Source organism: Marmota monax, unplaced genomic scaffold, assembly GCF_021218885.2.
Source record: "Marmota monax isolate L192 unplaced genomic scaffold, Marmota_monax_Labrador192_F-V1.1 WCK01_AAM20220418_F8-fsc00008, whole genome shotgun sequence".
NCBI classification, from domain to species: Eukaryota; Metazoa; Chordata; class Mammalia; order Rodentia; family Sciuridae; genus Marmota; species Marmota monax.
Genome location: NW_026694432.1, coordinates 19,457,501 through 19,469,677, shown reverse-complemented (window position 1 = coordinate 19,469,677; position 12,177 = coordinate 19,457,501). Strand labels below are relative to the sequence as shown.

At 33.2% G+C, this 12,177-nt stretch overlaps 1 protein-coding gene across 5 annotated transcripts in view; it reads right to left on the bottom strand.

Annotated features, from left to right (window-relative positions):
* The window catches only part of Eya3 (EYA transcriptional coactivator and phosphatase 3), a 105,055-nt gene that overhangs the window by 65,592 nt on the left and 27,286 nt on the right, over nt 1-12,177 (bottom strand). For 4 of the 5 annotated variants that reach the window (XM_046468620.2, XM_046468622.2, XM_058571027.1 and 1 more), the window contains 2 exons: nt 9,599-9,701; nt 1,023-1,066 (listed from right to left, as the gene is read on the bottom strand). In XM_046468620.2, the coding sequence (XP_046324576.1) occupies nt 1,023-1,066; nt 9,599-9,631 (77 nt within the window). In that variant the 5' untranslated portion in view covers nt 9,632-9,701. Of the gene's footprint in view, nt 1-1,022; nt 1,067-9,598; nt 9,705-12,177 lie in introns of those variants that run through there. The other variant, XM_046468621.2, reaches the window with a different exon arrangement.

Here is a 12,177-nt window from a genome sequence, read left to right as displayed (position 1 = left end):
TATGATACAGAAAAAAAAGAAAGTTAAGAATGTCTACAAGGGACTGATTGATTACAGTATTAGATCTTATAATTTTAAGTAGCATAAGGAAGAAAGTGAAGTTCTTTTTGAGGAAAAGGGTATAGAGGTGATAGTAAAAATGTGATAGATCATTTGATTGGAATGTGAGACATCATATGGCTAGCATGGCAGTTCTGGAAGTGAGCTGGAATCATAGTGGGTGGCGGTAAAAAAAAAAAAAACCAGGATTCTTGAAATTAATGTCTTAGAAGTGATGCAGTTACTGACTGTCCTAGTTGGTGGACAAATAATAAGAGATAAAACCTGTGGAAACTGAAAACCATGGTGCCATGGAAGTCAGATCATGAGGTGCAAAGAAACTGCCTCTTTCTATAGAGGTGATAAAGTTATTGACTAAGGCATCTCAGTCCCATTTGATAAAGCCAAACTCCTTGGATTTCCCTTATTTTGGCTCATGCTTCCTCTTCTGTAAACTGTACATTTGTGTGAAGAATACAGCATTTTTCATTTTTATCGTCAAGTCTCCTGAATATAGTATAGTGCCTGATGTGTGTGTGTGTGTTTTGTGTGTGTTTATTACATGAGTTCAGTATACACTGTTGAATAAATAATAAATGCATAAGAAAAATAAAATCAGCACATGAATTTTGGGGAAAAGTTATTTTGGAGGGAAATATTTTTGAGATGGGCTCTTGCTATGTTGCTCAGGTTGGTCTTGAACTCTTGAGCTCAAGTGGTCCTACTGTAGAGAGAAATTTTAACCTTAAATAAATTCAAAATGTGAAAGCTGCTGGTAAGAATCTTAAAAAAGGCAGTAAACCCAAATGCCCATATACTAACCTACATATGAAAAAAAAAATTAAAGTAGATCATTAAAAAGTAGATCTATAATCCTAGCCATTCAAGACACTAAGGCAGGAGAATCACAATTTGAGACCAGCCCGGGGAACTTGGTGAGACCTTGTCTCAAAATAAGAAATAAGAAATTCAACTTTACATACCTTAAAGTTTGCTCTCCTGGTTCCTGCATCTTGGCTTTTTTCACCTGCAAAAACAAATATACAAACAAACTGATGCAGTGGTCTGTTTTTGAAATTACCTAGCTGTTCAAATAAAATTGGCTCTCAGGATCCTTAAAGGATTAGTTGCAGAACTCTTCATAGATACCAAAATCCACAGATGCTTAAGTCCCTCATTTAAAATGGTGTAGTATTTGTATATATCCTATGTATATCCTCCTATGTACTTTAAATCATGTCTAGATTACTTATAATACCTAATAAAATATAAATACTATGTAAATCACTGTTATATTGCTTAGGGCATACTGCCAAGGAAAAGTTTGTACATGTACAACACAGATGCAATTTTTTCTCCAATATTTCCAATATGGGGTTGGTTGAATCTACAGATGTGAATCCCAGAGACACAGAGGGCCAATTATATATTAATTAATAATACTAGAGGATAACTGTTTCATTTTGTTTGGCTTAGATTTATTTATTAATCCTTTTTACTTTTTTGGGGGGAGGTGGTGGTACTGGGTGTTGAACCCAGGGTCACTCTACCACTGAACTACATCCTCAGCCCTTTTTTTTATTTCGAGATAGTGTTTCACTAAGTTGCAGAGGCTGGCCTCAACCTTGTGATTCTCCTGCCTCAATCTCCCAAGTAGCTGGGATTATAGGTGTGCATCACCATGCTAGGCTTCAGCTATTCTCTTAAAAAAAAAAAAAATCTTTGTTTGATTTATTTTTATGTGGTTCTGACGATCGAACCCAGTGCCTCACATATGCTAGGCAAGCACCACCACTGAGCCATGACCCCAGCCCTCAGCTACTCTTCAGACTCAAAGTGTTTACCAGGAGTTTTACTCAATGTAGGATGTTTACCAGGATAAAGTATTCAAATGCGGATAAAAACTAGTTGGTTTTACTTTGTAAAGACACATTTTACTTAAATTATTACTAGATTACCAGTAATTAAAATTTTTTTTTCATACAACACTGTCTTTTCTTCCATATTTCACTTTTTCTACTTCTCTGAGGTGAAGGCATTTCCATCAATAATTTAAGAGTCCGAAAATGAAAGATCAATGATTAAAGCTAATGAATTTCCCTGTTTTCATATTATAAAGAGTCTAATTTTAGAGCTCTCTGGTAAGAAAAATTGTTTGTAATAGAAACATGCTTAATATGGTTAGTCATTCAAATTATGAATATTTAAAAGTATTTGGAGGTAAAAAAAGAAGACAAAAACTCTACTAGTTAATTTAAAAAATATCTGGTGAAAACAGTTATTTAATATGATTAACATTTCAGACAAGGTAAATAATAAAGACAAGGCCCAAAAATTTCTCATTATGAAGATATACAATTCCAAAGTAAAATAAAATTAACCATTTTTGTTTTGTTTTTTGCTTATAGCATGTTAACTTGTGTTATATTTAATACTGTCTTAATTTTCATAGTTGTCAAGAAAGAAAAAAAAAGGAAGAAAAAACTTCTGAATTTTTTTAAATATGATTCTCTAGTTGTTGATGGACCTTTATTTTATTCATTTATTTATATGTGGTGCTGAGAATCGAACCCAGTGTCTCACACATGCCAGGCAAGTACGCTACCGCTGAGCTACAACCCTAGCCCAAAACTTCTGAATTTAAAAACCAAAATTATAGAGGCATTTTAAGTAGAAACCAAAACCAAAATCTTGAGGTAGATAAATCCTTACCAAGCATGGTCCAAAAGCAATAAAGAAGAAAACAGAAGTGATTACATAAAAATTTGAAACTTTTGTATGATAGTAAATAACATAAACCAACTAGGTGCTTTGAAGGATTCCAGGATGGTATGCAGGCTGTGACCGGAAAAAAAAAAATCTAATTATTATAAATGTATAACCTAATCTCATTGGAAGGGATGGGAGAAAATGAGCTGACCTAAGTATATATTAATTACAAACTGTCAAACTAAAGATGGGAAAAAATTCTACTTTCTAGATTATTCACCTGTCAAAATTTCACGAATTACAAAACATCAACTCTTGTTACAATATTCCATCCTTCCTACCTGAAAAGGATAGTATTTACATGAGGTCAGATAATAATGTACTTTTCCAATAGGAAGATAAGTTTATTTTTAGTGTACCCAAAGATTATTTTTACTATCAAAGGAAAGTATTTATGAGCTGGTTGATTAAGTAACCAAAATAGTATATAGTCTCCATACAAAACAACAAACAAAATTTTTTTTGTGTGGTGCTGGGGATTGAACCCAGGGCCTTGTGCATGCGAAGCTGGCACTCTACCAACTGAGCTATAATCCAAATCCTAAAACAAATAAATTGGAAAAAAAAGAAAAAAGAAAATTAGAGCATTCAAGAAATCTGATTTATTATAGAATAAAAATTTAGCCAATCAACTTACAAAAAAAAAGTCTTGGAGCAAAACGAATTAAAAAAAAAAAAAGTCATACACCACATCACAATGTTTCAGTAAAGGACAAACCCAGACTGAATATACAGCAGTGGTCTCATAAGATTATACAGAGCCAAAAAACTCCTATCACCTAATGACATTGTAGCGACTATAATGGTGTTTGTGGATGCTGGTACAAAGCCCTATAAAAGTATAACATGCCAATTATATACAATACTTTATACTGAATAATTACAAACAATTATTTCACTCGTTTACATATTTACTCTCATAGCAGCTCTTATCCTTTCCCAAACTGGTAAATACCCTATGATAGATTCTCCAATGTTAAATATTTATAAAAGGAGTTCTGGTCATAGTCATCCTATATCATTCATTCAACACAGCATTTTCTACCAAGTCTTCCTGATAATGATAAAAAAAAATACAGCCCTTGATCTTCAAGAATGTATAGTCTAATTGAAAAGACAGATAAGAAAATAGGTCATAAAACAATGAGATTAAGGGTTCCTATAGAAATACAAGGTGCTATAGAACACAGAGAAAGGGTACCAAAGTCTTTTTTATCAGGGCAGGTGGCCAGGGAATATAGGACATAGTAAGGTAGAAAGCTGAAAAAACTTCTTGGAGGAAATGTTGTTTAAGACAGTAGTTTTAGGGGCTGGGTGAGGGCTGGGGTTGTGGCTCAGCAGTAGAGAGCTTGCCTCGCACATTTGAGGCACTGGGTTCGATCCTCAGCATCACATTAAATAAATACATAAACACACAAAATAAATAAAGGGATTGTGTCTATCTACAACTTAAAAAAAGTATAGTAATTTTCAAGAATTTTTTTCTGACTCTGCATATGGACAATATATTCCCACTAGTTAACACTGCTAATAACATTCTGATTTTAATTCAATTGAGGACTTGAGGGATATACTAGATTTCAGCAGGAACTTACATCCAAAGTGGGAGGAAATACACTAATTCACATACAGGAAAGAACAAGTGTAAAAAAGGTTCACGGGAAAGAGAGAACATAAAATGCACTAAAAATTCACTATAACTGGGAGTAATGAGTCTGAGGGAAGGGATGGTAAAATTAGGTAAAACCAGGTAAACAGAAGCCTACTTGTGAAGGGCCTTATAAACCAGATTAAGGAGTTTAATGTTATTTTGAGAGTATCAAGGAGTCTTCAAGTATTAGCAAGACAACATGATCCATTCTGAATTTTAGAAAGATCATTCAGATAAAGTACAGATAGAAAATGAATAGGAGGGGAACAACCCTAAATGTAAGAAAATCTGAAGAGGCTCTTGCATTAATTTAGATGAGAGGTAGCCTAAAAATAATTCCCAGAGTGAAGATCACACCTAGACTGTGCTGATTCTACTTGATTATCATAAATATATTTTTTTTAGCTCTGTGCTAATTTCAGAAATCAGAAACAAAATTGTTTAAGTCCATGAAGTAAAAAACCATTTGTGTATATATAAGCATACATGAAAACATATATAATGTATCTATTCATACATACTTCCACTTACCTAAGTGGAATCTGATAACAAATGAGAAAAAAACCCCTTTCATCTATTTAATATTTTTTATGCCTATACAAACAGGACACAAAACTGGCATCCTTTAGTTACAACCTCACAATAAAATAAAATGGATGATACCTACACCTACTTTCGGAGGAAGTGGCACTTCTATTAAGTAATGTTAACAGGCTCACACTTAGCTAATAATAATTAAAAAAAAATAACTTGAGCTTAAATAATTGTTATCATAAGCAACCTTCTAAAAAATGCAATAATCCTATTTATAGATGGGGGATACTCTGATTGACGATTGTGCAGTCTCTGCTTGAAAAGTACAGTATATGGAGCAGTACTAGGCCAAGCACTATGGCACAGCCCATAGTCCCAGCTTCTCAGGAGAATGAAGCAGGAGGATCAAAAGTTTGAGGCAACTTAGTGAGACCCTATCTCAAAAATTTTTTAAAAGTGTTGGGGATATACCTTAGTGGTAGAGCATCCCTGGGTTCAGTTCCCAGTGTCAGGAAAGAGGGAGGAAAAAAAAAAAAAAACCTAAACTAAAAAAGCACTGCACCAAGTCCGAAAATATCTAGGGACTGGGGACATCACTATGGGAAAGTGCCTGCTTAGCATGTGCAAGGCCTGGGTTCAATCCCCAGGATCACAAGAGGAAACAACCAAACAAGAATGACAAAAATCTTTATACTGCAATTTACATAGTGAAAGTCCCTAAAGAAGTCATCTTATTACCCTTTGATACTTAAAAATATGATTTTTTCTATCTTTCTAGTGTCACACATACTTGATCCATTCATATCCTAAAACTTGAAGCTATCAATTAATAGAAAATGATATACTTAGAAAATGATATGACAATTACCAGAAACTAAGTATGTACAAAGGTCTAATCAATAATCTGCTTTAGAATGTTGTCATTAATCAGCATTAAGCTAGCACTACTCTATAGCTTTCAACACCTAATTCCTCTCTGCTATTGCTTTTAAATAAAAAGCAAATCAAAACAAAACAGTGCAACATTTCTTTATATTCAGTTTCAGATCTATGGAATTAAAACTTCCATCATGAGCCTGGAGGATTAAACTCATTAGGTGCTTGCTTATAAATATAAAACTAAAATAGTTTTTTAAAAAAATTCAGTGGTCTGGGGTTGGTGTGGCTCAGTGGTAGAGTACTTGCCTAGCATGTGTGAGGGACTGGGTTCGATCCTCAGCACCGCATGTAAATAAATAAATTAAATAAAGCTCCATCAACAACTAATAAAAATATTTTTTAAAAATTCAGGTATATTATCCTTTACAGTTTATTCATTATTTTCCTTGACAGAGAAGACAAAAAGAAATATGAGGTTGAGTCAGTCTTTCTTTCTTCACTGGTTGTTTCACCTCTTTCTTCTCTTTACTCTCCAAGCACCAAACACAGATTTAAAGGTCCTTTTGTTCTCAAGAGTGTTCTCCACACTCCACTTCTTTTCTATGTTTTAGTTTAGATTATACTTTGGCTAAATAAAATCACGTAGTACTTATTTTGTCTATGGTAAGTATAACTAATTTCTCTTTTTTAAAAAGTTGAATACAAAAGGCATGAATGCTTTTTAAAAAATCCAAACTAAACAGATGTGTACAGAATATAAATATGTGGATTTACTCTGCCTCATACACTGATATAATCAGTATCAAGTTTGGTATACAACCACCTAAAATTTTTTCCTATGCATATATGCCATTTTAAAACTTGAATTCAAGTAGCCACAAAGGGGCTTGTGGTAGCCACAAAAAATTTTTTTAATGCTTCCAATTTACCAGGAATGGTCTTGTTTACATCTCTCATCCCAAAACCAAGTGTGGTTAGTGTCCCTCTTTTACTCTTCAAAAAGTCTAAGTTTGGACAATAGTATGAGCTGCTTCAGAGAAGTTGAGTCAGATAAAGATAGGGAGAAAATGACTGAGTGATTTAAAGTAAGCAGAATCACTCCTGTTTGCAGGGAGATGAGGGTTGATCAATAATAAAGAATAAGTGAGGTTAACATTTTGCTGTGAATGCTAACCTGAACAAAATTTTTAGGTAGAACATGCAAGTAGAAGAAAAACAAGTGGAAAGGAATAATTCAGTAAGAAGAGTAAAGAACAACGAAATTAAAAACCCCAATATATTTGTCTTCCCATAGCTCTTTTCTGTGTCCTGACTGACATTGGTGCTTCCCCCTATGGGCCGAGGGGCATGCTGTACATCTTGTTTCCAGGAAAACTATGTATAATACTGGACTTTTCTTTAAGTGCCACTGACCCTTTCATGCTGTCACATAATCACCTTTATAAATTTAGACCTGTGTACCAATCAGTAAGAAAATGATGCACCATGGCAATAACCATTTACAGTCAGCAACAAATTTATTTTAAAGTACTTCAATTTCTTACCTTCCTCTGAATTAGTTGCTGCATATCATATTATAGAAGTTGAATAAAATGACAAGGAAATGAAGCAGGGTAGAAGAGATAACTTGTCAGAAGGTTAGCCTTATTCTCATTACTTTAAATAGGTATGGAGTAACTAACAACAATACCATTTCAACGGTATGTCAACACTCATAAGTACCTTGAAAATGAGTAATTTTGGTCTTACTATAGTAAATACCTAATGACACAGTTTTATTTTGTACATTTATTACTAAGCTATTTGTACCAATGGTGCGTATCCTACATACACAGCTCAGGATGTTTTTTTTAAATGGGATACCAGGTGATTTGTTCTACATATATATTGTGCAATGTTTAAATCGGGCTAAACATATGTATCTCCTCAAATATTTATAATTCCTTTGTGATGAAAACTTTCAAAATTCATACTTCGAGCTTTTTGAAATATGCAGCACATTAACATTATCAATAGTCACCCTGCTGTTCAAGAGCACAACAGAACTTCTTTTTCCTATCTAGCTACACAAATAACTTACAGCTCCTTGATCAGCCTTTCTCCATCATCCCCTCTCCACCCATGCCTACAATATCTCCAGCTGCTTCTAACCTACTCTTCATTTCAATGAGATCAACTTTTTTATAGTGCATATATCAGAGAGCTCACAAGGCACTTATTAGGATGATTTTTAATCTTATTGTTTCCCTGATTATTGATGTCCCACCAAGGATAAGAAATCACATTTAAAATGTTTCAAAAGGTCTTTTTATTAGTTGCTTATGTCTTCAAAGTTCTTACTTACCTCAAACAAGAAGGCTAAAAGAATAATGGCAAAGTAATAATCATTATTCAATTCTTAACATAAATAAAAATATATTAAAATATTTCATTATTTAGGTGGAAGTGAGTGTATGCCCTTTTGTGATGTAAAGAATACATCTAGATTTTGAGCAACTAATAAAAAAATTTAAAAAAAGAATACATCTAGAACACACACAAAAAAATACATTCTATTATCTGTTTTCAAAATTCATATTTTTGTAGGTTGGATCTTCATAAAGATAAGTAAATGAGACACAGTAGCACACACCTGTAATCACTGTAGTAACTCAGGAGGTTGAGGCAAGAGGATCACAAGTTTAAGGCCAGCCTCAGTAATTTGCAAAACCCTGTCTCAAAACTTTAAGAGAGATGGGGATATGGCTCAGTGGCAGAGCCACCCCTGGGTTCAGTTCCCAGTGCCAGGGGGGAAAAATGAGTAAATAGGCACTACTCCGTATTCTCTTCTGCCTTTAAAATCAAAAAGCCCACTCAGGATAGCAAATCAAATCTGAACATAAAAGGAAAGACTGTAACATAAACTCATTTTGAAAGAAAAACACCCCTAGGCTGGGAGTCTAGCTTAGTGGTAGAGTGCTTGCTTATTAGCACATGTGAAGCCCCTGTCTGGTTCCATCCCAGCACCACCAAACAAACAAAAAAAAACAGAAAAAAAAATCAAAACAAACAGCAACGACAGCAAAACCACATTTGCTTCATATTATTTACGTTAAAAGGTCAAAAAACAAAAAGAAGCCATGACAAAGCAAAAAACCCATATTATTTGGAGACACTTAAATTTTTAAAGAAGTTAAGAATTCAATCTAGTCTTTAGGGTCTTATCTATCTTAAAAATTACCTAGTGATCAAATTATACTTTCCTCACTACTACTCTTTTAAAAAATTAAGTCAATTAGGGAAATTTAGATAAAAATAAAATTTTCTAATGGAAATAGTGATGTCTCATTGGTAAACAGACATCCTTTTCTATTTTTAAAAAACTGTAACAGTAACCACTGATTTGTTAAAGAAAAATATAATACAATATTCACTTTGTAATGCTGAATTTTCTGAATAATTTCTTGGCACTAATTAGCCAAATATGAGTTTAAAAACATATAATATTGTTTTCTTAGAGGGAAACTAAGAAGGAGTCTTTCCCTTATTTTCATTTTAAATTTGGAATCTATAACTGAGTAATATTTAAAATCTCTTAAAATTAGCTCCCCTCCTCTCCCTCTCCAGTGCTGGGGATTGAACTCGGGGCCTCATACATAATAGGTAAGTACTCCACTACTGAGCCACATCCCGGTCCAGAATTAATTCTTCTACAATCAATTTTAAATTGTTAAAGGAAATACTTACTGGTTGGTCTGGTAAATCTTGCTCTTCTTCCATGAGGGCTAATAGTTCTTTACTATAATTATGTGACTGGATTTCAAGTCTCTTTTTCCACAGTCTTCACAATCTGCTTTAAAAAAGAGGGGAATTCAAAGCTTTATATACTCTTAAAATATTATCATTGAGGTCATCAGAGAATAATTTTTTTAATATTTGCTACCCCAAGCTTTCTACATTCGTTCCAATCTCAAAAATCTCAAACTTGCACGTGGCTTTTCAAACTGACACGCTGCACCAAGTCAAGAGAGGTGTACACAATGACTTTTATAATACCTTGGAAAAGCCGACACGTGGAACCACTTTCGCTGGTTACTATAGTGCCTAATGAATTAAACATTTTACAATGACAGCCATGTGCAGATAATAAAATAAAATTTTTTTTTAAGGATTAGAGTTACATTTAAAATGATAGAGACTGGCCTAGCAAGTCAGTATGTTATGATAACATCTAACCTGCTTTAATGTGGAACATTTACGTAACTGTTAACACAGACACACAAAATCACTGTAAATAGGGCAAACTGGAATATCAAATAAATTCACAACCAACTATTTGTCTATATGTAGTGAATTTAAAGAAAAACTTAATTCTTCTGGATATTAATAATGAAAATAAGTAAGGTGAAATCTTAAATATTTGAATTCAGGAAAAATAATCATGTAAAGCTAGGATCAAATTAAATTCTGAACTAATGAGCTCCCACTAAATATACTACTTAGTAAATTATTTAAGTAAAATCTTTATCTTTTCAGACTCTGCTCTTCCTGTTTTAATTTTCAAAACAAATAAAAGAAAAAAAAATTGGATTCTAAGCCCTGCATTTAATGCCACCTTTCTATGCCCTACTGACAGGAGACAGAAATTTAAAAACTAAATATGTTATAAAAATGAAATACTCCATTTCTATTTAACTAAAATAAGAATGGCTCACCTCCCAAACAGATGTGATTGCTTATGCTCTTAAAGTCGCACCTGCTTTCATTTCTTCTACTAACCACTATATCCATAGAAAGTTGAAGTAAGAATAGAATCTGGTAGAAATAATGAAAATAGCTGGGTGCAGAGATGCACATCTGTAATTCCAGCTACTCAGGAGGCTGAGGAGAAGGGCTGCAAGTTCAAGGCTAGCCTGGACAACTTGGGAAGACCCTGTCTCAAAATAAAAATTACAAAGGGCTGAGTATGTTGCTCAGTGGTAGAGTGCCCCTGGGTTCAATCCCCAGTGCTGAAAAAAGAAAAAGAAAAAAAATAATGAATAGATAAAATAACATGAAACAAAAAACTTCAATTGTGCCAGGACCACCATTCTATTACTCTATTTTGCTGTAATACACTTCATTTTACAGCCACAGTTCAGAACAGGAAAAAGAAAGAAAACATGTGTAAAGGAAGCAATTAGATGACACAGCATTACTCCCTGCCCTGGTCTAGAATGTCAAAAGAAAATTAAAAAAGTTTAAAGGTCAGAAGTACTCAATGCACTCACGTGTAGCTCATACCCAGAGCCTCAAAAGCTAAGTTCTCCTACTACATGACGCAGATAGTGCTGTAGAATTACAGGGCAAAACTATAGCCCACAGAAAGATCTTCCCTGCCTTGTTTTGTTCAATTCTGAAAAGCATAATCAATGTGACCATGAAATGGATTCACAATTATGAAAGATTAAACATTTTTGTTCTACTAGTTTATTTTATCTTAGTTTTAAATTGAAATATCTTCGCCTACAGGATTATAGTACTATCCAAATGTACATTACATACATATATAATTTCAACCCCTACGAAAGTAAAACAGGGCCAAAGCATTAGGGAAATGTAATAAAGCCTTTAACAATTCATTTGTTGAATTTTGGTGTGACCAATTCCTATCTACACAAACAGTGATTAAACTCCATGTTTTCCCCAATTAAGGGACATGAAAGTAAAACTGCAATCTCTAATTTCTACATTTTTTTTTTAAATAAGGAAGATGGGAGAAGGGTAATAAAGCCCATCTCTGGGTTTATAAATAAGGTTCTCAATATGTGCCCTAATTTTGTTTTTAAGCACAAAAACTAATTTATTTTAAAAAGTCTGAGCAACATTAAAATACAACATGAGAATATGGGATTTGTAATTGGTGTAAACGGGTTATGGGTTCTAAAAAGTAAGGAACAGTATCTAAATAGTGGGGAAATAAATGTTCAGACTATACAAAAACTAAATATTAAAATTTCAAATTTTGTTTTTTAGATGTAAAATAACACTGACTTTACAGAAGAGAGGAATATGTTATTTTTCTTGAGTACATGGTCTATGATAGATAGTAAAACAACTTTCTTTATGGGAAACATTAGAAAGTATTCCTTTCCCCTCTCTTATTTTTTTCTTTGAAAACAAGCACCCTTTGTTGTTTCCATCTTAAAAATTATCATTATTTTCTCAACTTTTTAATTTAGCGCAATAGAAAAGGCATAATTTTTTTAAGAAAATAACTTAAAAATCAGGCTTGATGCCTTAAACTAACAACCAATTATTTTAATCCTTTTAAACACAAAAAAAGC